Source organism: Symsagittifera roscoffensis, chromosome 9 (assembly GCF_963678635.1).
Source record: "Symsagittifera roscoffensis chromosome 9, txSymRosc1.1, whole genome shotgun sequence".
In the NCBI taxonomy this organism is placed as follows: Eukaryota; Metazoa; Xenacoelomorpha; order Acoela; family Convolutidae; genus Symsagittifera; species Symsagittifera roscoffensis.
In genome coordinates this window covers 44,843,949-44,866,589 of record NC_087070.1, presented here as the reverse complement: position 1 = coordinate 44,866,589, position 22,641 = coordinate 44,843,949, and the positions used below count along the sequence as shown (strand labels likewise).

The 22,641-nt window shown below is 35.7% G+C and overlaps 3 protein-coding genes across 8 annotated transcripts in view; all 3 read right to left on the bottom strand.

The window, feature by feature from the left end:
- Positions 1–961: 961 nt before the first annotated feature.
- Positions 962–2,464, bottom strand: LOC134854058 (E3 ubiquitin-protein ligase RMND5A-like). The gene has a single exon (XM_063870129.1). The coding sequence runs from the start codon at positions 2,461–2,463 to the stop codon at positions 1,279–1,281; it is 1,185 nt and encodes a 394-aa protein (XP_063726199.1). The 5' UTR covers position 2,464; the 3' UTR covers positions 962–1,278.
- Positions 2,465–3,582: 1,118 nt separating this feature from the next.
- LOC134854363 (F-box only protein 36-like) lies at positions 3,583–13,021 on the bottom strand. Of its 2 annotated transcripts, none has more exons than XM_063870584.1 (6): positions 12,831–13,021; positions 12,359–12,516; positions 8,919–9,027; positions 5,957–6,108; positions 4,440–4,592; positions 3,583–3,979 (listed from the first exon to the last, which is right to left on the bottom strand). In XM_063870584.1, the coding sequence occupies exons 2-6, from the start codon at positions 12,509–12,511 to the stop codon at positions 3,725–3,727; spliced, it is 822 nt and encodes a 273-aa protein (XP_063726654.1). In that variant the 5' UTR covers positions 12,512–12,516; positions 12,831–13,021; the 3' UTR covers positions 3,583–3,724. The 2 variants fall into 2 exon arrangements, with proteins under 2 accessions (XP_063726654.1, XP_063726655.1); XM_063870585.1 differs by having other exon boundaries at positions 12,359–12,513.
- A 1,394-nt stretch (positions 13,022–14,415) lies between these two features.
- Positions 14,416–22,641, bottom strand: part of LOC134853867 (gamma-tubulin complex component 6-like) — a 34,924-nt gene continuing 26,698 nt past the window's right edge. For 4 of the 5 annotated variants that reach the window (XM_063869814.1, XM_063869816.1, XM_063869817.1 and 1 more), the window contains 4 exons: positions 21,794–22,178; positions 21,071–21,270; positions 20,025–20,605; positions 18,634–18,765 (listed from right to left, as the gene is read on the bottom strand). In XM_063869814.1, coding sequence (XP_063725884.1) covers positions 20,508–20,605; positions 21,071–21,270; positions 21,794–22,178 — 683 coding nt within the window. In that variant the 3' untranslated portion in view covers positions 18,634–18,765; positions 20,025–20,507. Of the gene's footprint in view, positions 14,985–15,265; positions 15,411–16,063; positions 16,217–17,726; positions 17,806–18,633; positions 18,766–20,024; positions 20,606–21,070; positions 21,271–21,793; positions 22,179–22,641 lie in introns of those variants that run through there. The other variant, XM_063869815.1, reaches the window with a different exon arrangement.

Genomic DNA, 22,641 nt, shown 5'->3' with positions numbered 1-22,641 from the left:
GCAATTAAGCTTGTTTTATTTGTCCGATGTGGTCGTAAATTTAGCGGAACAGGACATCGTCTTCGCATACAAGTCGATTCAACTGTTTTGCATAAGTTTTCAAGCGGCTGTTTGCATATGTAAGATCTGATATTTCTCCTCTCCGCATCCAATTTTTCACCGTTTTGATTTCTGCGTCCTGTTGGGTGGCTCATTTCTTAGGTGCAGGTCATTAAAGAGCTCTGCTTGATCTTGATATTTGACTGCATTCACGGCTTGTCTGGTGAAACGCATCAAGGTTCTCCTTTGTAACTTATTGTCACTTTGATTATAACTCGACCTTGTAGATTCCTTGTTTTTTCAAACTTGCTATAAGCTTTTCAAGGATTTCTTCAACATCAGAGAGCCTCTTCTAGTGATTTGACTAGACTAAGTGATGCATCCAGCACTTTTGCAGTCGAGTCGTATGTACCTCTCGCACTCGTATTTTAACTGTAAGTTGTCTGCAACAATAGAGACATAAATTAGTTTACGTCTTGTGATTGTGTATAGTTCAGTTTTCTGATCCCAACAAGTCTAACCTTACTAAATCAACTAAAAATGTTTTTAAAACACCAATTCTTTAGCCTTATTGATAACAACAGATAACACAAGAACTTCTTTAGTACGCTTTAAATGAAAAACAAATTTAACAAAAACTGAAACAAGCGATCAAAACTCGTCAAAAATTTTGGACAAGTTAATGAAAGCAATTAATTACGATAAAAAAAATATGTTTCAACTTTTTTGGAGACAGGTAGCAAGTTTATTTGAGTGGCTTTTTTCAAGAATTTAGCACTCTTCATGGCCACACTGACGAAAGTACCATTATTTTTGAATCAAATCGAAGCACTGAAGTTCCTCTTAGAAATACCAATATGCACGAGCAAATTCATTTTTGAATAATTTAAGTACACTCCGCAAAAGGGCACTACCTTTTTGTAACTGAAAAACAACATTTACAAAATGCATCGAAAATTTTTCCAATGATACCGTGAACCAAAAATGTAGACAATATTTGTTTGTTATTAACTCGCGTGTCTCAGCGGGTTTAAAAAAAACTTAAGAAGCCAAAATGACTGATCATGCCTCAAGCTCAAAGATTAGATCTGACACATATTTTTTTTGAGAAAACGAACTTGAAATCAGGACGAACAATATCTGTATATGTGACAAGGTATGAGCTTAAGCTAGCGTATGAAATACGCTTTCCAAAATCTTAAAAGGTAAGAGCTGAAGTTTAATATAATCATTAATTTTCTAAAATTTGACCATGAGCGCATTTTTTGCACTTTGTTCAACTGGACAATATGGACACTTAAGTTTCCCATGTGATGAAGATATCTTCGAAAGGGCTTCCTTGGAAATGATATGACCACAGAATAATCTCATCGCAGGGTTGTCTTCATTAGTCGGTTGCCTCAAAATGGGACATGCAACTAGCGAATGATACTGACACAACTTTAAATTTATTTCCAGGGGTAATTCATCTCTAGGGTTCCAAAGACTGCCAATTTTGCCCTGTGTCATTGCTTGCTTAAGATTCACCAAACTAGGCAGAAGTTGGCAACCAGCCTCCATGCACGTAGTCAAATGAGACTTCGAGGACCCACGGGTTCCAAACTCGAGGAGCAAACTGAGATCGGACGTCAAAATTTCAACTAACTGGTTGTAAGTTTCAGAATCGGAATGGCCCAATTTGTTTTCATTTAAACTCCCGGAAGAAATATGGGATCCTGAACTGTTTGAAGTAGATGCAAAAATTAGATTGCCCATCAGTTGTTGAATTTCCACTGAGTGTTTAGCTGAAAATTTCGATAACTTGGAAGACATAGCTAGAGCTTCCATTCTTTTTCCAGACGAAACTAGTTCTAAAAATCGAATTTTCAGAAGGTAGAATTCCAAGCTGCTCGATATTGCTATTAATTGCTCTTCATAATCCTCGACAAACATCACACAAGGCTCAATGTTTTGATTTTTCAGTTCCTGTACAGCATATGAAACGCGCGAGAATAGATTTTTTTGCTCTTCGGTTAGGGGTATTTGCGCTTCTTCTATTAAACTTTTTGCCACTTCCAAACTTCCCTGTCTGATGAAATAGTCACACATGACTTGGTGGACCATTTTCTTTTTGTTTTGGTCTTGCAGGAACCCTACATTTAGCAAATTGCCGTCCTGTGGTACGAAGTTTTTGTCAATTGATTTACCCACTTTACAAATTGTAGAATGAAGTTCTTTGTGGTCGTTTGCAATTGACTGCGCAACTGATTTCAACTTAGTAAGATTCTGGCCAACTTCAGCTGTTTCGTCAGCATCAATTTTTTTCCTAGTCGAGTCTAAAAGATGTTCACACTCGATTCTGTTTCTGCTCATAGATTGAGAATAGGTATTCATTTTTGACATGAACTTATCAACTTCCCGTTCCACGGACGCACAGCTATCCATAATTTCTGAAAATTAATTAAAAATATAGTAAATTTAGCCAATAAAGAAAGAACATGACCAACACAATTAGAGAAGTAAATTTCGCTGAGCTCATTAACACTCTTGAAAACATTCAAATGTAAAAACCCAATTTTTGATGCTCCCAATCCCTCACAGGTGTTTTGCGAGAGCTCGGAATATAACTTTTATATAACTCAGAATATAAGCTTTTGAAAATCCCAGATCCACCCCTGTAGAAAAATACAGGGGAAGGAAGTAGTTTCAAATTGGAATAAGAAAAGGCGACATATCCACGTGAGAATGGACCACAATACAAGTTACAAGCAAACTGTTTGTTTCTTTTTCTGGGCCGGGTAAGATTTCCTCACGCTCAAGCAACGAACATGGACGCTAGCGAGACTCGCACAACCCACCGTTCGATGGACAAGCGGAGACATAACTAATTTACCTATGCTCCCCTGTGACTTTACGAGCTCTATCAAAACACAATAACGGCCTTATTTAGGCAAAATATTTTTCCAGGCGAACTTTCAACATCTCCATTTTAAAGGTTTAAAAACCAAAAACCATTTTTTCGGCAAACTAATTTTGCCGGAAAAAACCCAATTGATTCATAATTCCATATTTTTTCTTTACAAAATCGCTGCGATAACCAGTACTTTAGAACGCACACCTGGACGCTACTTCATCTTTCCTTCAAAAACATTGGTGCGAAAGTGTCTAACTGCATTATTAAAATAAGTTCACCACGAGTCAATTTTATATCCATTTACTGGATAACAGCTTTAGAACAATTTAAATAATTTACAAACTTACAAAGTCTTCATTCATTCTATCTATATTATTTACATATTGACAATTGCAAATTATTGCTTTCTAAATTTCTAATTGATATATTACCGCGTTAGTTGTGCAAGTGGTGAAGATACTCTCATAGAGGGGGAAATTGAGTCTGCAAATTTGAATCTATTACCTTACAGTTTCATCGCACATTAAACAGATACTTCGAGATATGCCGTTTGAAAACCAAAAATAAATTTATGAGCTTATTAAGCTCCCACTCACATGAAACTATATCCAAAAAATTGTTTGAAAATCTTGAATATTGTTACACAGAGAGCCACTAACACTGTTGCTTTTGAGTAGTTTGCTCTATTACATTAAGCGGATTGACGGATTGTAAAGGGGGGGGGGGAGGATTGAACAAAATATTGCTGACTCAATTTACCCAGTCACCCTTTCGGGGCACACAATTCTGTCGTCAGTTTCCCATTGCGTCGTTCTGCTCGTCGATGAAACTCAGAGATGAATTCTCGTTTATAGCTGACTCATTCGGTCCCAGGGGCTCTCGTACCACCTCATTGACTCTTGTTTCCCTGTTTACCCGAGGCGTGCTGCTGCGTCGAGGCGAAAACTTGTGCGCTCTTCGAGTGAAAACAGCGGATGATCTGGCTTTACTCGAATTCTCATCTCCATTTTCATGCAATTTCTCTCGTTGCCGTCTATTCAGTAGAACCTGTTACAGATAACGGAAAGATGTGAGCCAACAATTCGTCAAGGGTTACAACTATACAACTAGAGTCGAAAACAAATTAGAAAAAATCGAATGAAATCGAAATCTGAAGGAGCCACCGATTTAGCAATGCGATGCCATTAAACTAAGTTAGAATGTTTCAGATCTGACTTATTATAAACTTAATATCTAATCAGGACTGTTATGTGCAATTTATGTGGCTATGTGACAAAATTTTACTGAGTTTCTATAGATGAGCAAATAAAACGATTGGCCTATTTAGATTGCAACGCCAAATTGTCTGCATAGGACTCTTTATATTATTGATTTATATGTTTATAAAAACTAACTCAATAAAAATGATGTTTTAATCTGTAAACTCATTTTAAAGCTTCCGGATCTGACATCGGACAACCCACTGGTTAGTATTTAAAAGGTTAAGAACCGACCCCCCATTGCTTACCCTAAGGTGAAGTTTGTTTGCAAAGAACACCTCCTTCCAGCCCCTTTCCATTGCCAAGTCTATCAGCTCCTCACTGACGTCGTCATTGTGTCTGAAGAACAGCTCCTCCCAGATCAGATCCGAGCTGCACGTCTCCCGGAAAAACGAGTTCACCTGAAACTTACTTGACGTTCGATGCTTGTACGCAATATAACATGCGGATCAACCTCAGAAAAACATTACACGACCTAAATAAGTGTTTTCATTTCGTTGATTGACAAACAAACACTCACCATTGGCAAAAATGCAAATGGTTTCTGCTACGTTCACACGTTGTCTCGCGTGTTCACACGCAATGTCCCAAAATAAAAAAAATAGGGAACCTGCGAAAAATCAAATTTGAGCGTGAACAAAATTTAGGACTTTTTCTTGCAGAAAAAATCACGACCTATTTAAGAGTCTTCGCTACGTTCATTGACTCTTAATTAATGGGACCATATAACTTTCCGCAATTCAAATTGGAATGAGTAATCGAACGCGTTGAAAATTGGATTATTTTTTCGCGCTCGTTTACATGTGCAGCAACCTATATAAAAAAAAGGAAAAAGCGCACAATTTACTTCGGCTATGATTACCCTAATTGGTCAAACAGCAATTTTCAAACCACTGTAATTTAAGAAAATGATCGCAGTAAAATATCTTTTCATTCGAGCTCACAGCATTTATTATGAAAAACGGCTGGATTATATGCATATACTGTAACAACACTGAGCACAAAAAAGAGCTAGCAAAATTTAACCACCCAAGAGACAGCTTTGAAACTCAGACAGAAAAAAGAAAACTCAGACTTCACAAAAAATGTACCATCTTACATCTCTAGAAACTCCCGAATCTTTAAAGACTAACCATTTTTTGACGAGAATAACCCAATATGATAAAAATGTATCATCAGTTAATTTTTCTATTTCGTAGGAAACTGTACAAATTGGAAACCCCTCATTAAATTAAAAGCCATTCACGTTTATTCTCGCCATGAGCACTTTGTTTTGAAGAGCATAACTTGCCTTCCATTTTACAAATAAACTCGATATCTAAATACCCTGCTGCGCAGAAAATTTGGCCAAAACGGTCTTGTTAGTTCATTGGGAGAGCTCGGAAAATCTATTTGGACGACCTTAAGAAAAAGTCAACAAAATTTTTGAAAATCCCCTCCCCCCTCAAGAAAATCCTAGATCCGCCCCTGATCAAATACGCACTTTAATAACAAGACTTAATTTGACTTTATTATTGAAGATGAGCAACCCTGGCTCCTTTCATTTGGAAAATTGTAAGCTTCTATAGAAACCAAACGTCAAATGGATACATAGGCTTGAAAATAAACTATCAAGATAATTATTTTAAATTTTGTTCCTTCATTAACACTCATCAATTTGAACAAGTTTGTAAGAGGTTAAGGGAAAGAAATTGACTAAGCAACTGAAAAATCGATTAAAATCGTTCATTAACTGCCGAAATTTAAAAAAAGGTTACTTTTTCACCTGTGAGAGATTGGCGACATCGACTAAGTCGAGAAACGAAATGACGTAGAGCAGAATCGGGAGAGGCATGTGTGCCACCCAGTCCACCCTCCCCTCGCACAGACAGCGAGCCTTGTTCAGAGCCTCCGGGCCAAAGATACGCCTCACGTCAGCTGCAAATGAACAGAATGTAAGACAAACCACAATAAGCTTGAACATGAAACTGAACATTTCAATCATCCGAGATATTATGTGATACTAGGTTATGGTACTAAATAATAGATAACTAGGTTATGGTATGAGATCCAAGCATTTTTAGAGTTCAAAACATCTTTTAATTAGGTCTCATCTGCAAAAACATTGGAGCTATTCAAGCCAATAAAAGTCGACAGAAAGCACATGCGGTAAATAGACAAAAATATTTTCAAGCATCGGCTAGGATTGGCTAGTGATTAGATCAAGAGCAGCTCTGATCAAAGAACGAATTCTGTATTTGCAAAGCTCTCCAGGAATGCATAATTTATTGGAACACAATAGACGAACACTCATCTACAAAAAAAATTCAGTTCTAGTACTTTAAAGGTAACCCGTGATTCAAATTTTCAGAATATTCAGTGAAAGATATGTTTGCCAGGAATTCTTCAAGGAAAAGAAAACACTTTAAAAAGAAAACACTTCTTTGGAAGCATGCAGTCAGCCGTCAATCATTTGCAGTACCAATAGATAACATTGCAGTTGGCTTAGTCAGTTGTTTTGACAAGCAAAACATAGTGACATGTATCACAGCAAACTAACGGATCAGCTGAATTTGAGGTTTCTCGAAATAATGAAAAACTGTCTTTATATATTGAACAATCAAGATGAAAATATTTAAGGGACACCTTATTATTTTAAGGACCCTCAAAATCAACTGAACAGAAAATTTTGTTCAAAAGGGAAGATTTTTTTATTTGAAAGCTAGAAACTCTAACAGCAGTTTGAAGCAAGAAAAACAGATAACAATAGTGGACCTATACAAAAACTTGCCCGCGGATCGCACTCCGCTCAGCGCACCGCTTACATATCATAAAGGGGAAAATATTTCCAAAGCGAACAGATTCTGGATATATAGAACTTATTTCGTGAGGCGACTATCGTCGCACACAACCATTGGCAGCATTTCAAAACGCAAAAATTTGTCGCCGAGCAATTTACCATAAAAAAGTAAATAAAACAGAGCTAAAATAATTTACTAATGCGTAGCAACCAAGCCCCTTTGACTTAGGCGTGGAATTCTATATAGAATGTAGAACTATAAGGCAATGAATTCTGATTATATTGTTTTGCGACAAACTGGTCGGTTTTCTATTTGTGGCAAACCTTCGCCATACCCTTTCTTGCATGATAAAAATAATAAACGAGACCTGCTCGTATATCGAGGCAAAGCCCTGAACGAACCTCAATTCAATTTGGAACATTTTTGTAAGGCCACTCAATATCAATCGCTTTACTCATTCAGCACCAGAACCAAGAACCATAGCTTCATTAGAAGACGAGACACTAAATACAACTCTTTAGGCTTCACATAGCGTGGGTATAAACCGAAGAAAAAATAATTTTTCAAAAACATTTCTTTTTTCCTCGATTATTTCATAAATTTTTCAATTTAAATATCTGCAATTGGCCATGAAGCGCAGTCGGAACATTTAAGTCTTTGCCCTGATATAAGAGCAGTCTTGTTTACTTTATGCGGAGAAAGTCACCAGCTTTTAGAGGGCCAGCTATAGTAATCTATCACTAAAAATTAGATGCATCAACTTACCGACTGTCGTTTCTGAAGCGGAACAAAACTACTACTCTCACTAATCTGAATCTAAAAGGACCTTGTGCAATCAACACAAATATACTTGATCACAATTTAATCTAACAACGAAAATGAAAAAAATATATATAATTGTAAACTGATTATTGTGTAAGTAGCACAATTATTCCAACTACGGATTTCATGGCAAAAATTAGATTTTCAATTTTTGTCATGAAAAAGCCTTTTCAAACTTCATTTTTTCGCTAAGCTTTTAATGAGAGGTTTTAAGGGATGATGGAGTGGTGGTAGTTGGCAAATTAATTATGAAATGTTGCAAAATAGTTTGAAACCATGCACTCAAGGTTTTCTAGCGGTTTTCACCCTAGCATTCGCTCGCCGTAAATTAGTATATGTTAAACTTCTCGACAATTTTTTTTTGATATATCGTTTTGGAATCCAATTAAGAACTGAACGCGCTTTAAAACTACATCTAGCAGCCTAATTTGTTTTGCTTGAAAATGTGAACAAAACCACTACGGTATGTTTGGAACAGAAGCAGCAACTTGACTTTTGATATTATTCCCATCAAGTTCAGCCAAAACTATATTCTTCCGATTTTTCATCTTGCTTTTCAGCTATGGTACGTCTTGTTACAGAGAATACACTCAAACTTTTAACTAAATATGTAAGATAGACTGAAACATGATTTCGACAATACAAACAATAAATAACTATTTTTTTGGAATATTCTACGTCTAATATGCTCACATTTTCCCCCATTTTTTAGGTTAAAAAAAGTAAATCCTCAGATTGATTCTCTGATTTTTCCAATATTTTCTGGAAATGATTTAGTAAATTACGATGAGTGATATGACAGAAATTAACAGAGAAGATAGAAAACTCACTCGATTAAAACTAAAAGCAAACAAAAAAATTAAGTATTTGAGTTCTCGAAAATATATCAACGTCAGTTTCAATCAATTTTTTCCAATAACTTAACCATCTACTAAAAATCATGCATATTATAACATTTTTTGTTTCGTTAAAACTTAAAACAAATACAAAATCAAGCATTAGGTGGTAAATTTACCATTAACAAAACAAAAAAGCTGTAATGCCGAAGAAAAACTAGTAAAATAGTTGTTCCCTATTCGGTTGGATTCATTTAATTCAAGCGTGTAATATAAAAACAACACATACCTTGTAGTTGTTCGTCTTCGAGGAAGTCCTCGTGACTGTACTTGTTTTCGATCGGCCTCAGACTGGTGGCCTCCACCCGAAGCGAGATGATCCAACGTCTGAAGATCACCTAACAAACAATAAACAGTTGCGCTTCAGACTCATTCTAGCTTCAGTAACCAGAGTAAGTCTTGTAAGCTATTGTCAAGTTCTCAGGTTACTAGGACTAACTTAAGTCCCCGCGATTTATCATTGGAAGTCGCATGGTTGTTCTATCACAGAACGCCGTATTGCACGTTTACATTTCGCTTTAAACGTTGAATGAAAATTTTAGTGCGATGGCAAAATGCTCGAAGGCAAAATTTTGTCAATAAAAACTTATTCTCAGACACTCTCAAAAATAGCATGTGTTTAATGCCATCTTGTATTAAAAAGAAAAAACCGACCAAAGACTTTTTTTCAAAAGTCGCTGCATATTACCTTTTGTCCAAAACCTAAAGACATCTACAGTCAATCCAGGTGATGGAATCATTTCTGACAACATTTGACGACCAACATTAAGAACTCGTTTGACGAAGAGCCCGTGCAATTGTACTATGAAAGAAACATTTGCTGATCCACGTAACATAGTCAATAGACAGTTAGAAAAAGAGTCTATGAACGCAAGTGAACAGAAAAAAAAATAACCCAATTTGAAAAACTGGATCAAACAGTAAAATTTTTATTTCTCTGAGAAATTCGATAATTAAATTACACTTTCGAAACTAAAAGTAGATAATGGAGTTCGCTTTGCGTTCCTTTTAGCGAAAGAAACAAATTGAACTTACAAATAAATCAAACCTTACAAGGTTGCAAATGACGCAGAGAATTGGAGGGCGTAATATGACTTCATGTCAACAAATGAATTTTAATTGAATTAACAAATAACTCAAAATTCAAACAGCAAAAAAAACCTATTTAAAAAAACATCATTCTGACCTAAAGAAGTGTCTTCACTCCCTTCATTAACACTTAAAAGTAAATAAAAAAATCGTAGATAAAAAATCAAACTGAACATGAAATAAACGTAACAAAATGACTTTCAGTTATAGCAAAAACTACATTAATCAGAAACAATTCTTTGGAAACTAACCCGACAAAAAATACGCAGGCGCACAATAGTCTGACAATTCATTTTTTAAAGCAAAAAAATTCATTTAAAAAAATTCAGCTCCTGGTTAGAACCATAACAATTGCTTTGATGTCTCAAGCATGTGCGCCAACCCTTAAAGAAAGGAGAAAAATAAGGTAGAACATTAATGAAATCTGAGAAAAATGTAAACAGGAAAAGCCATGTACACACGAAAAGCCTGATACCCGTTGGTAAAACAAAACAAAACAAATATATATTGAGCTATTTCAAGTCAAAACTGAAGAGCAGAACTTTCCGACGCAGATAGAGTTACATTTTCAAAAAACAACAAATCTGAGTCTACCCTGTCTATGGATACAATGCGCGAGATGTGTTCATAAAGCTTTACTTTCTTGATTAGTTAGTAAAGAGGAAATCAACATTCACAAGAGAAACCGACCAAAATTAGAAAATTGCCCAGAGATGAAGCGAAGCTTCTCGAATCACTTGCGATACACCACAAGCATAGCAAGCTTGCTGACAAAATAAGAAGACGAAAGTCTGAAAAAAGGTTTGGAAAAATTATGACAAAGAGACAATTGCCAGCAGTAAATTGGCATTCAAATGAAAGTTATGAGCAGTTAACTAAGCTGACAAAACTTGGGTATACAACCGTTGAGCCAATCAAAATAATTCTTACAAGCAGCCCAAAAACGAATGAACTATTATCGGCCGACGCAACAACAAGCGACTAAGACGATATGCAAAAAGGATGTTCGAATTTGATAGAATTAAAGCATTAATTTTCACCACACAAATTTTGGATACTATTGATATTAGGGTGCTGATTTAAATTATCCAGACAAAACGAAAACAACTTGAAACTTGGAAATGCTTTTTCTTAAAATTGGGTTGACTTTAGACAAAAAATGTTGAAGACAAATGTTGCATGGAAATTCAGCACATTCAACATGATGCAATTTATTTAGCTCAATTGGGGTCCAAAATGTAAGCCCAAAAACGACCATTTTCGACTTTGTTTAGACAATCAAAAATTGCGCCAAGATAACTGGTTCAATTACTTTCAAATTATATCAAAGTGAGCCTCTTACGTGGCCCAACAAAATTAAAAAAAACTTTAAGAGGCGTTTTGTCCGGATAGTTTAAATCAGTACTGTATCTTCAGCAATTCAGTTTAGCTAATGTAATTTAGAGACGAAAAAATCAGCAAAATACATACCTTGAACAAAGCGACTTTCAAACACAGAGGCGAAGCTTCGCTTTGCAAACATCAGCGAGAACACGACAAAATGCAGCTTTATGAAAAGCAAAAAAAAATTAGAAATAAGCCTCGGATTAGTAAAAATTCGGCTATGTGTCGGATTCGAAACTGCAACCTAGATGTTATGAGTCTCACACACTAATCACTCAGCCACATATGCTTAATAGGTAACAAACACTAGCCACAAATAAACCAGGAAACAGATGCTATGCAATTTCCAATCCTACAGTGAAATTTCTAAAAGTGAACGTTTTTATTTGCGAGTTAGGCTACAAAAAAAGAAGGTTCGTAATAATACACTACGCTGACTCATCGCTTATGTAAAAAAAAGTATTCGAAAACGAGGAGAATTGAGCCCAGAACCCCAACCAACTCTCAATTTCCAGATGCACTTAGCCATATCGCCTTGCATAAATCTACTTCCACGATACTCATGGTGATCATGCGGCAAAGCATGAGGTTTAATAAAGCGAACATAATTAGAATATTAGGTTTATTTAAGGCTCACTTTGCGCCAAAATGTTCAAAATTGTTTGAAAAAAAAACCTGAACTTATAACACGCTCGTAAGCTTCAAGGTGTTATGGGCTAAAGGAAAATGAAAACACATGAAACATATTTGTTCACATTACTAACTTCACCAAAAGATTTAAATTAAAAAGCCTCTTTAAATAAACAAACTTTTGCGATTGACCCACTCTGAGAAAACTTAGTGATCAATAGATATTTTTCAATTTCTCTGAGAAGTCTGAAAAATGAAATCCACTTTGAAACTACATTTTCCGCACAAAATCAAAAATCAAACCGTCAAAAAATATAAACCACGAGGAAACTCAAAACTGAAAACTCGATAACGAAAAAATATCACACCGAAATTGAAAACTCACTTAATACAGTAAGAAACGCTATTCAATGTCGTTGAAGGCCGTTTTCAGGCTTCTAGGTTCTCAAGATTAACGAAAATGCGAATTGCGATGTACGGTCAAATTCTAATGGGGCTCACTTAAGAGTAACACAAAAAAGAGGGTGCAAATACATTAATAAGAAATGAACTGAACTGAATATGTACCTGTTCTTTGTTCACAACCAGTTGACAGAAGTCCTTCTTTGGAGATCTCTCTTGGGCAGTCACCTCGAATAGGTTCACGTTGGCCCCTACTGAGCTCACAGTCATCCTTGAACCTGATGATTTAGAAGACACACTCGCCGCAGAGGAGGGCATCTCTACTTTAAAAAGCAAAAAAATTGTCGCGTCGCCAAATAATTTACATATATTCATAGATTTTTATGTTGGCAATAAGGAATGAAGCTAGCCAAGAAATGCTTTTTTAAAAATGTATTCTCTTCTTCTAAGAACCAGCATTTTGCTTTCAAGTACTCTCAAAACCCTCTTAAGGCCTGCTTTCTGTCACTTTGCGGAAACAACTTAACATGGGAACAATTGGTGTCTGTAATTAAGGCATGCATTTGATCTTAACCATGAACACCCTATTGATTTTTTCGCCTGATTGAAAAAAACTTTCAAGCACGATTGGTCTAACCTGCGTTCTATTCTCTTCTGCAATCAATACAGATATCTGGACCCTGTGAATATAGAATCTTCGTGGATCGTTGCCTCGATTGCACAGGATTTTTGATCTTTTGTACAGATGTTGTCAAGATATTTGACAAATCACAATCTATGGACACAATCAAATTGACCAGTTTCTGAAAATTTGTTCTCTGTACATCAAAATCTGAAAATGATTGACACATTGTGAAACATGCCCAACTTTCGATTTAATGAAAAAGTATACCACGAAGATCAACTTCTTCTATTTAGCTTATAAACCCAAAATTTAACACAGACGCGAAGCGGAGCTTCACAACACTTGTGAGACAACTTGAACATAGCATTGTAAATTAGCAGACAGAAAAAAAAGACGGAAGCAACTAAGTCAGAGAAATTATATTTGAAAATTCGGAAAAAACTACATCTACAAAAATTCCATAAATTTGCTCAAATGATCTTCAATTTGATGAAAACAGGCCAAAGAAAACAATCAATGTCGTTATATACGCATTTTATATCGTTTCTCGAGCGGCGAATAAGCCGAAAACACTTGGGTAGCAGACGAAAAAGCTTTAAAAACGTAAAACTTTGAAATTTGACGTTTTACGCTCTATTCTCGAAAAAATAAAAGCGGAGCAATCTAATATATGCATTCTGGCCGACGCAAAATGAGCTCATCAAGTCAGTATAGCAAAAACCGAACCCATTTGAGGGAGAAAAAAACACATTATACAAAAATCGTCAAAATTGGTTAAATTACGGACTAAAGAACAATTTCCAATCATAGTTAAAACTGCTAAAATAAAAAAGATATTGATGCTTTGAAGAAAAAAGTCCAGGCTTTGGACAGTGTGCTGACACAAAATGAGTAGACAAACGATAGTCCGAAAAATCAACTTGCAAAAAAAGTGCCGGGATTAGAACCCAACACTTTCTGTTCCCAATTCGCGTGCTTTACTTCTGGATGGAACGAGAGTGGCTTGAACGCTTTTTGAGCTTCCATAAAAACGCAAGGTCAACTTCTTACACATCTCAAAAAAACTGTCCCGCTGGGGATCGAATCCCAGACCTTATGCTCCGAAGTTACGTTTTTTTTACCACTACACAAGTCAGAAGGGCCTTGAAAAGTGCCGAGGATGACTGATGAAGCAGAGGACTCATACATACATAGTGAAAAAGAAAACAAGGTCCGGCCAGGAATCGAGCTCCAAACCTGCCGCTGGTAAGAAAAGTTATATACATGGAAAAACGAAGTCTTGTTCCCAATTACAAGTCACTTGCTTTCGCAAGTGAAAAATCCTTATCAAAACTTAACTTATTACACGTTATTTGCAATTTCCTAATCGGAGAACGTTATTTGCCTTCCTTTTAACAGATGAATTTATTTGAATTAAATCAAGAAATCAGACCGCGAATAATTCAAAATTGTCAGTGAAGCTTTTTGAAAATTTCCTTAAAAAACAAGAGGACCTAGATAAGCGTCTTCACTAGGTTCACTCGAACTTAATCAAACCTCAAAAAAACTAATTGAGCGTGATCAACTTAAAGACTTTTACTGACAAAAAACCACGCGCCCTACATAAGTGTCTTCGTTCACTGTCACTTAAGTGTCTTCGTTCACTGCATTATCTAGCGGAGTAAATTCATTTCTCACCGACGAACATCTATTTATCTCTTCAGCGATTCTAAAATTGGAAACAAAATATTAAAAGCTCTCTCTTCTCCTATAAAGTCGACCATATCATTGGTCAACTGCAAAACGTTTTCTCGCGAGGCAGATTCGGCTCTTGAACAACAATTACATGAGTCATTTCTATTTTTGTTAATTCCGAGTTCTTTCCGAGCTATTTTAGGGTAAGGTGTTTGTTTCGGATTTTTCGTATGCCGAGGACTTGCTTCTTTGAAATTTGGCCCCTCGTTGAAAAATCGCTTAGTAGGTGTGTGCTTTGAATTTTTGAGTAGAGGACTGTTTTGTTCAAAACGAGGACTAGCGTTAAAACTCAAATCTTGATCAAAATCTTGGAGCACTTTCTTGCTCTTTGAATTACACTTCTCTTGACTCGAATCAGAACCCAAGTCTAATGTGTCCCATTTCGAAGGCACAGATTTTGGTTTCCGTGCATCGTCTCGAAAGTAGAAACTGCTAAACAATAAAATTGAAATCAAATATTCATTGCAGCAACTCCATGATTAAATGTTGAACAAAAAATTATTCGGAGAAATCATTGACAGATTTTTTGTTGAAAAAGAAAACAAAATATCCTGAAAATAAGAACGAAGTCTCGTAATTGCCTTTCATGCTATATAATGTTCTATTCGCCAAGCTAAACATTCAATTCATGCTAAAATTCCCAAAACCTATTCGTCATTATAGCAGCAATTTCTCAAGCAATCATTATTAGCACAAAACGAAGTTAAACTCACGATGAGTCAGCGATATTTCTACTTGTCTGATCGAAAATAGAATCAGCGTCAAGATCTATATTGCGCAAACCGACTGTCTCATTTAGCCGATTTTGCAGATTTTCTCGGTTCCTCTGGGAGTAGCTTTCGAAATCACTTTCACTACCTACAAACATGAATTGATTATTGCAATGACTTTCAGTCGCTGAAAGACCCGTTTCAAGGACCTTAGGGGAGCTGTGGTGAAGTGGCCAAAGTCACCGCAAGAACATTAGAATAAGCCCCCCCCCCCCCGCTATATTGTATATCTTAGACTTGTACTGCAATCACTAGGTAAAGGTACTTCAAAACTAGCAGCCATTCTGCTCTGAAGAAGTATAAAATGTTGTTTAAAATCGTTTGGAACACATTTCAATTTTGAATTGAAATCAGCTATTTGTTTAGTGGAATGAAGAAAACGGGCAATTTTTTCGATCTTCTCAGCGCCAATTGAGCTTTTGAATAATCCGTATCGCCCCAGAACTGAAAAAAAAATTCCTGACCAGCGCTTGTGTTTTTGAAGCATTAAGATGTTATTTTTTTAAGAAAAAAAAATAGCTGGAAACAGGTTATTTTGACCCCCGACCAGAAAACTGGTGTCGTCAAAAGGTTTTTTAAATGTTACATATTCGTTGAAAATGTTATATACGTTTATATATATTATGTTATATATTATTTATCATGCTATATATTCGCATTATATATGTTATATGCATGTTATATAAAGGCATTATTTTATTTAATCGCTGAAAAAATGAAAAAAAATAGAATAAATATTACGTCTGCTGTTATTGGACTGGTTATTTATCTTCGGACAATGGGTCTGCTGCGCTTTAATTAGTCTGCCTGATGACTCACTCTTTCCGCGACTCCCAGTTCTGTTCCCACCTGGACTACCGTCATCTGAACTAAACGATTGATCGGAAACTGGGTCTAAAATCATCAAAAAAAAAACATCAAAGTTAAGCTTCAAAACGATTTCAGTTTCAACCAAAGATAAAATTTTATGATTCCTTACTGATTTTGAAATAAAATCCACTGATGCAGAGAAAAATTTCAACGTTGCATGCTATCAAAAAAAGAAACAAATCACTGAGCCGATAATAAGATTTTTTTTCGGCAATTGAAAACTTCAATTCTGGAAAAACAGTCGAGAAACACAACCACCAGCAGTACACAATCGTTTAGTTACAATTACCGAGCAACCGCTAAGCAGGCAATATTTGAAGCCAGAAACGAAAAAATGCCATAAGAACTTATTGTCACGAACAAAATAACCGCCCTGATTTTTTTTAAAAATCATAAATAATTTTTGCCATTCAAAGACACCGATGATGTATAACGCGAAACCTTTAAAATAGAACATATTCAAAACTTATACAGGAAAACTCTAGTTCCCGACTGCAAGACACTGGCTCTCGCAAGCGTAAAACGGATGCGGAGCGGAGCTTCGCAACACTTGCGATACAATTAAATTATTGCATTACAAAATATTGAAAAGAATAAAAGAAGGAAATCTTTCTCCAAAAAATTAAGCTGCAAAAAATATTTTAAAAAGTCTGAAAATTCTATCTACAAAAATTTCATACCTTTATCTAAGACGACGATGTTCATAAAGAGCCTAAGCAAGCATCGAGAATCAATGACCTAGCGACAACCAAAAAAACTTGGGTCACCGCGCGTTAAACAGAAAACGAAACTATAGACAAAACATATTCAAGCTAAAAAAATATTAGAAGTAAAATTTTTTGATCCATCTCTCCTGAAACAGACAAAAGCATTGAAAAAAAATCAACGTTGAAACTGCGCAACATGAATTTCTAAGCCGATATAACATACGCCCAACCCGTTCAACCGAAAACAAATTCAAAAATCAGAGTCGATAAGTTTACAAACTAGAGTGCAATTTTGACTCAAAACAGTTTGATTGTACTAAAAACAGTCTAAATCAAAAATGCAAGAAAAACCTCAGCTTTGAAAAAGAACCACTTGAAAAACTTACCAGATTTTATAAATTGCATTTAAAAAAAATCGACCAACAGAAATAAGGACAAAAACCACAAACCCAAAAGAAATCAACAACACTTTTCAATGTTAATATTTGAAAAACTTAATTACTACCACGCATGAATTAAAAATTAGTTTTATTTGAACTTTCAAGAAATTGAGCAATTCAGCCTTTGAGTATGTCGCCAGAAAGTGTAAGCAAAATTGTTTACGGGGGAAAAAAGTCTAGTTCCCGATTGCAAGTCACTTGCTCTCGCAATTGAAAGGAATGAATGAAACCCGAAAAAGAATTTCACACGGACGTGCAGAAAATTGCACTAATTAACCAAAGACTGAATGGAATTGAGAAACAAACGCTTGCAAGATTCTGTGCTCATTTCGCAGAACACCGATTTCAATTGAACGCTCATTGTATTCCTGATGTACGCCGACTTACATGATCTCAAGCGAGCAATCGGACCACTTGCTTCTATTGGAGTCTTCAGCTGAAACGCAATGTCATCTTCAGCGTCTCTCTAAAATAACCAAAACAATATGAATTCAACAAGACTGCGCATATTAGTGCGAAGCACTGAATGCTACGACTGGCTTCCAGCGTGTTCAAAATAGTGTTTGGTTTTGAAAATGTTTAAATTGTTGAAATTCGCCTCACACTTAATGTCAAGAAAAGTAATTTTGTGTCAAACAACGAAAAACTTATATCAATTAGCTTTGGCTCATTTGATCTTGGAATGATTTCTGATCCCGCGAAAACTTAGAATTTCGCATACATCAATTATCTCAAAATTGCAATTCTGACTCAGAGGGGAAGCTGAGCTTCGCACCACTGGTGAAACAAAACTGAAAAAAAACCTTTCGAAAAAACAGTTTTTTTTTGTCAAAAAAGTATTAAAATAAAATTGCCAAGCTGAAAATCTTGGCACGAAATTAATTGCACCATTAGAAATTATACCAGGAGCATTCGGAAGGCTACAAAAAGCCGAACCTTTTAAAATTCCTTTGTATGGAAACTAAGCAGACAGACGGTAGTCTAAAATAACAAAAATGTTCAGTTTGGAAAAATAAAACAGATCCCGGCTGGAATCGACTCCCAGCCTTTCGCTTCTTGAATTTGAATTAATAAAAAAGCAAGAAAACACGAGCAACATTTTCACGAGCTAATTCTGTGAACAAAGTTAGTTACGGGAAAAACAGTCTGGGACGCTGTTGCAACACCCTTGCTTATCGAAAGGGTACTAACCCATATTTCGAGAAAACGGAGAACAAATATTCAGTTTTTCTTAAAAAACTGGGATGTAGAAATAATTATTCGGATTTTTCTACAATTTTAAAGAGCTCACTGCTTTAGGAATTGGTGTTCTGAATTGATCACCTCTTCCCATTCGCCCATCGCAGTCCCAGTCAGATTTAGCAGATTGCGACTTCCTTTTCCGATTGACTGCAACTTCTCGTCTTTCTTCTGGACTCCGCGTAACCTTAAGGCTCACAATTTTCAACTCTGCTCTTTACATGGAAGTAAAAAAAAACACGCGGGTAATATTTGCATTTCATTTGATCAATTAAAACTCATCACAACTAAAACATCGCATCAAAAACATGAAAAGTTTACTTTGGTTGTTTAATTCAAAAATTTGTATTTTCGGGGCTTTAAAATAAACTTTGAGGGGTCAGTCAACAAAAAATGGCAGTCATACATCAATGCCAAAAGACGCAGGAAATGAACTCCAGAAGCAGCGATCGAAGAAGGATTCCTCTGAAATTCAATTACTTCGCTACTCAGAAGCTCCTTCTTTTAGAACTGTTGTATGACTGCCATTTCATTTAAATTACCCCCATCAACCTAATCTACGAAACATGTGTCTATAGGTAACATTACCAGGAATTTGAAGAAAAAAATTAAATAAGCTTTTGAATACGCACTTTTTTAATTGTGAGCGCAATTTGCAGTTCGTTAAAAAATAAGTTAAATTAATGAAGACCTAAATCAGCAAAAACTCACTTTTACCGCTCAATAACACTTATTAGCACAGAGGCGAAGCTTTCTTTCGCAGACACTACCGTGAACACGACAAAAAGCAGCTCTATAAAGTGCAATAACAAAAAGTAGAAATAAACCTCGAATGGGTTAAAATTCGGCCAGGTCTCGTTTCTATCTGCGACTTAGAGACAAAGAGTCTAATACATCACAAGCACCAGCCACAAATAAAGCAGAGAACAGATGCTATGAAATTTCCAATGCTAGATCGTGATTATAGCATAAGTGTAACCAAATAAGTCAAAACGGATCGTGTTAACTATTTTCCCCCTATGCATGTATTATTTTTTTACAACCATTTCTGTAAAAAATATGCTTTTCAAAAATGTCAACAATCAAGTGGGTTTTCATTTTCGCGCGTTCGTATTTGTATTACTTACTATTTGTATAATACCCACGAACATATATTTTCTGAAAATTGTTTCAAACTATTGAAAATGTGGCCGCCAAAGTTGAATTTCTGAAAATCGAAATAGGGGGAAATAGTTAACAAGATCCGTCAAAACTTTCCACTTTCAATGAACATTTTTAATTGCGAGTTAAATTAGAAAAAAAGAACGTTCGCACTAAACACTACGCTGATCGCAAGTGTAATAAGCGCTGCATTCAAATTGATTGAACTTCATTCAGTTTTGACCAAAAAGCTCAACTTTTTATACGACTAAAAACCAATGATTGTTAAAAGAACAAAGAGATGACCTTTGACCCCGATAGGAACGGCTTTGAGGTCTTCTGTTTTTCAATCGATATATCCGCCAGTAGCATGCTAAAAATATCGCCTCCCGTTTTGGGCTGTTTTCCTCTGGGAGATTTCGGTCTGATGAAACTTCGTGAATAGGGATTTTCTCTGTTTGAAATAGACTGTGGGTCAGCAATACTGTGGCGGCTTAATTGATAGGATTTTTTGTATACTTGATTGCGGGCTCTTGAGCCGCCGACCCAGTTCATGGTAATTGAGTTAATTATTGATTAATAACCTTCAGTTTAATGTCGAATTAAGCTGAAAATTTTGACAACTTTGATATGACTTAATTTACCCGTTTTTTAGTTCACACAGAATACCCAAAGATTATCGCTTTCTAATTGACAAAAATAATACACTTTGTTGCAAAATAATTACAAATTGACAAATTATAACAAAAATCACATAAGCGAAGTACATCAGAAACAGATTGAGCTAAATCAAGCTGATTTGGCTGAGAAGAATGCGTTGAAATTGAGTTTTAGCAGGAAATGGTCCAAATGAGGCTGATATCCATTTTGGGCCAATGCAGTCACAACTGGAACAACAAAAACAGACAGTCTTTAGAAGTCTAGAATAAATCTAGGATTTGTCACCAAGAGACACTTGGAAACACGTTTTGGAACAAAGAAGCCAAATAGAATTGCAATTTTTTAAAATTATTTGAGTTTCATGGAGGAAATTACATCATCGTAAAGCTCTATACACCCAATAGATATATTTCTATTGCGCTGAGAACTCTAAAACTCAAAATTGACTTTTGAAACTAAAACTCGTATCGAACTATTCAGACTCTTATTATTATAGAGCGTAATTTGCTTTACATTTAGTAAATTTCACTGTTATGGAAAAAATGAGCGAGATCAAATTTTTAGACTTTTTCCTGACAAGTGGTCTATTTTTCACTGAATTAATCTTCGGCTTCTGTTTTCAAAAAGCATGTGTCAACTTTAAATGAGAGCATATTTGATTAAGTTCGACCTTCAATACAAGGTTGAGCAACCTTTTATTGTAAAACTGAGATGTGAATGGAACTTGTGGTAGGTGGCCATCAATTGGGTGAAGTTTGAGTGCTCCACTAGTCCAGTGAGTCCCGAGACAGACCAGGCTCCGTTGGTGAGTTGTCTCTGGAACTGGATCACTTGGGCCAGCATCGACATCAGCATCTTCATCACTTTTGCACTCTTGCCAGTCAGAAGAGCCCTGAAGGTAGAATTCAGCTGTCATTTAAACCAATTAATCTTAACAAACATCGACTTAATAACTGATTGAATAAAATACATTAATTTGAGAAGTTCAGAAGATAAGTCCTGAATTTTAATACAATCAAAACGAGCTGCGAAAAAATTGATTAAAATCAAATCATCACGTCTATTTGAATTGATGGCATTTAAAATGTTTATTATTCACATTAATTTTGTTGATTAAATTCATTTTATGATCAAATAAAAGTTAAGGGCAAGCGTTTCGAGGTTCTGAGGATCCCGTTGCCTTTTCTTTCCGAATTTCTTTCCGATAAATTTTGATTTATAATTCTTAAAATGTGATTAAATATTTTCCTTGGATTAATTTATTCTTTCTTTCTTTCTTTCTTTCTGTATTTTTAGAATACTTCCCTCAAAGGTAATCCCAATTCAACTTTTTCCACATCTTAAGGGAGCAAACAGCAGCTTATGACGATAAAACCACAAAGCACCAAAATGTTATTTCGAGAGTATCGACTTGCCTTGATAGCATATTATTCAAATACTCCGCGTGTGCATTGCTCATGTCATCTACACTATTCGCTTTCTCGAAACTCTTTTCGAACTCCAAGTGGGACACATTCAACAGCTGGTCCTGCACGTAATCTGACATGACATTCACCAGGTGCTGCATTAGGTGTCTCGAGTACTGCAGCTTCGAGAACTGTTTGGATCCCGTGATGTCGAAGAGCTGCTGTGTGTGTTTGAGTTGAAAATAGAGCGAAGTGAGCACGTGACTTAGTCTTCGGAGAGTAAGGAGGAAGTGGAATAACTTGAGGTATTTGTGGAGACACGAGTCTGATATGATGACGTTCACAGGCCAATCCACGCAATAAGAGAGTGTCAAAATCGAGAAACAGTCGGCCTCTAAAAAAATTCACACAGCATATCACGTAAATAATGTTTTTGTTCCGACCGTTGACAAGGGGGAGGAACTTTGTCTTCGGGTGTTTTAAATTTTTTTATTTTTTTTTGTTTTCCACGCAAAATCACCTACCACATATAACCATTGGAATGAGTCGAGTGATATATCATTTAAAGACATTTCAGTCCTGGTACGAATAAATTGATAATTTTGATTTGTTGTCAAATGTACCAAATTTACTATACCCATCTAAATTCTAGACTTTCATTCAGATTCGTTTTCACACCATGAAAAGAAAACGACGCAAATTCAAAAAAATATATATTTTTTAATACGATCGGAAATTTCTGCGCTACTGGCACAGAAACCAGCAATCCTTGATCATTTGTCTATTTTATGAAAAAATTGTGCATAAAAGCATCAGAAAAACAAGGAGGAGCACATTTGTTCACAATGCTTAAATTG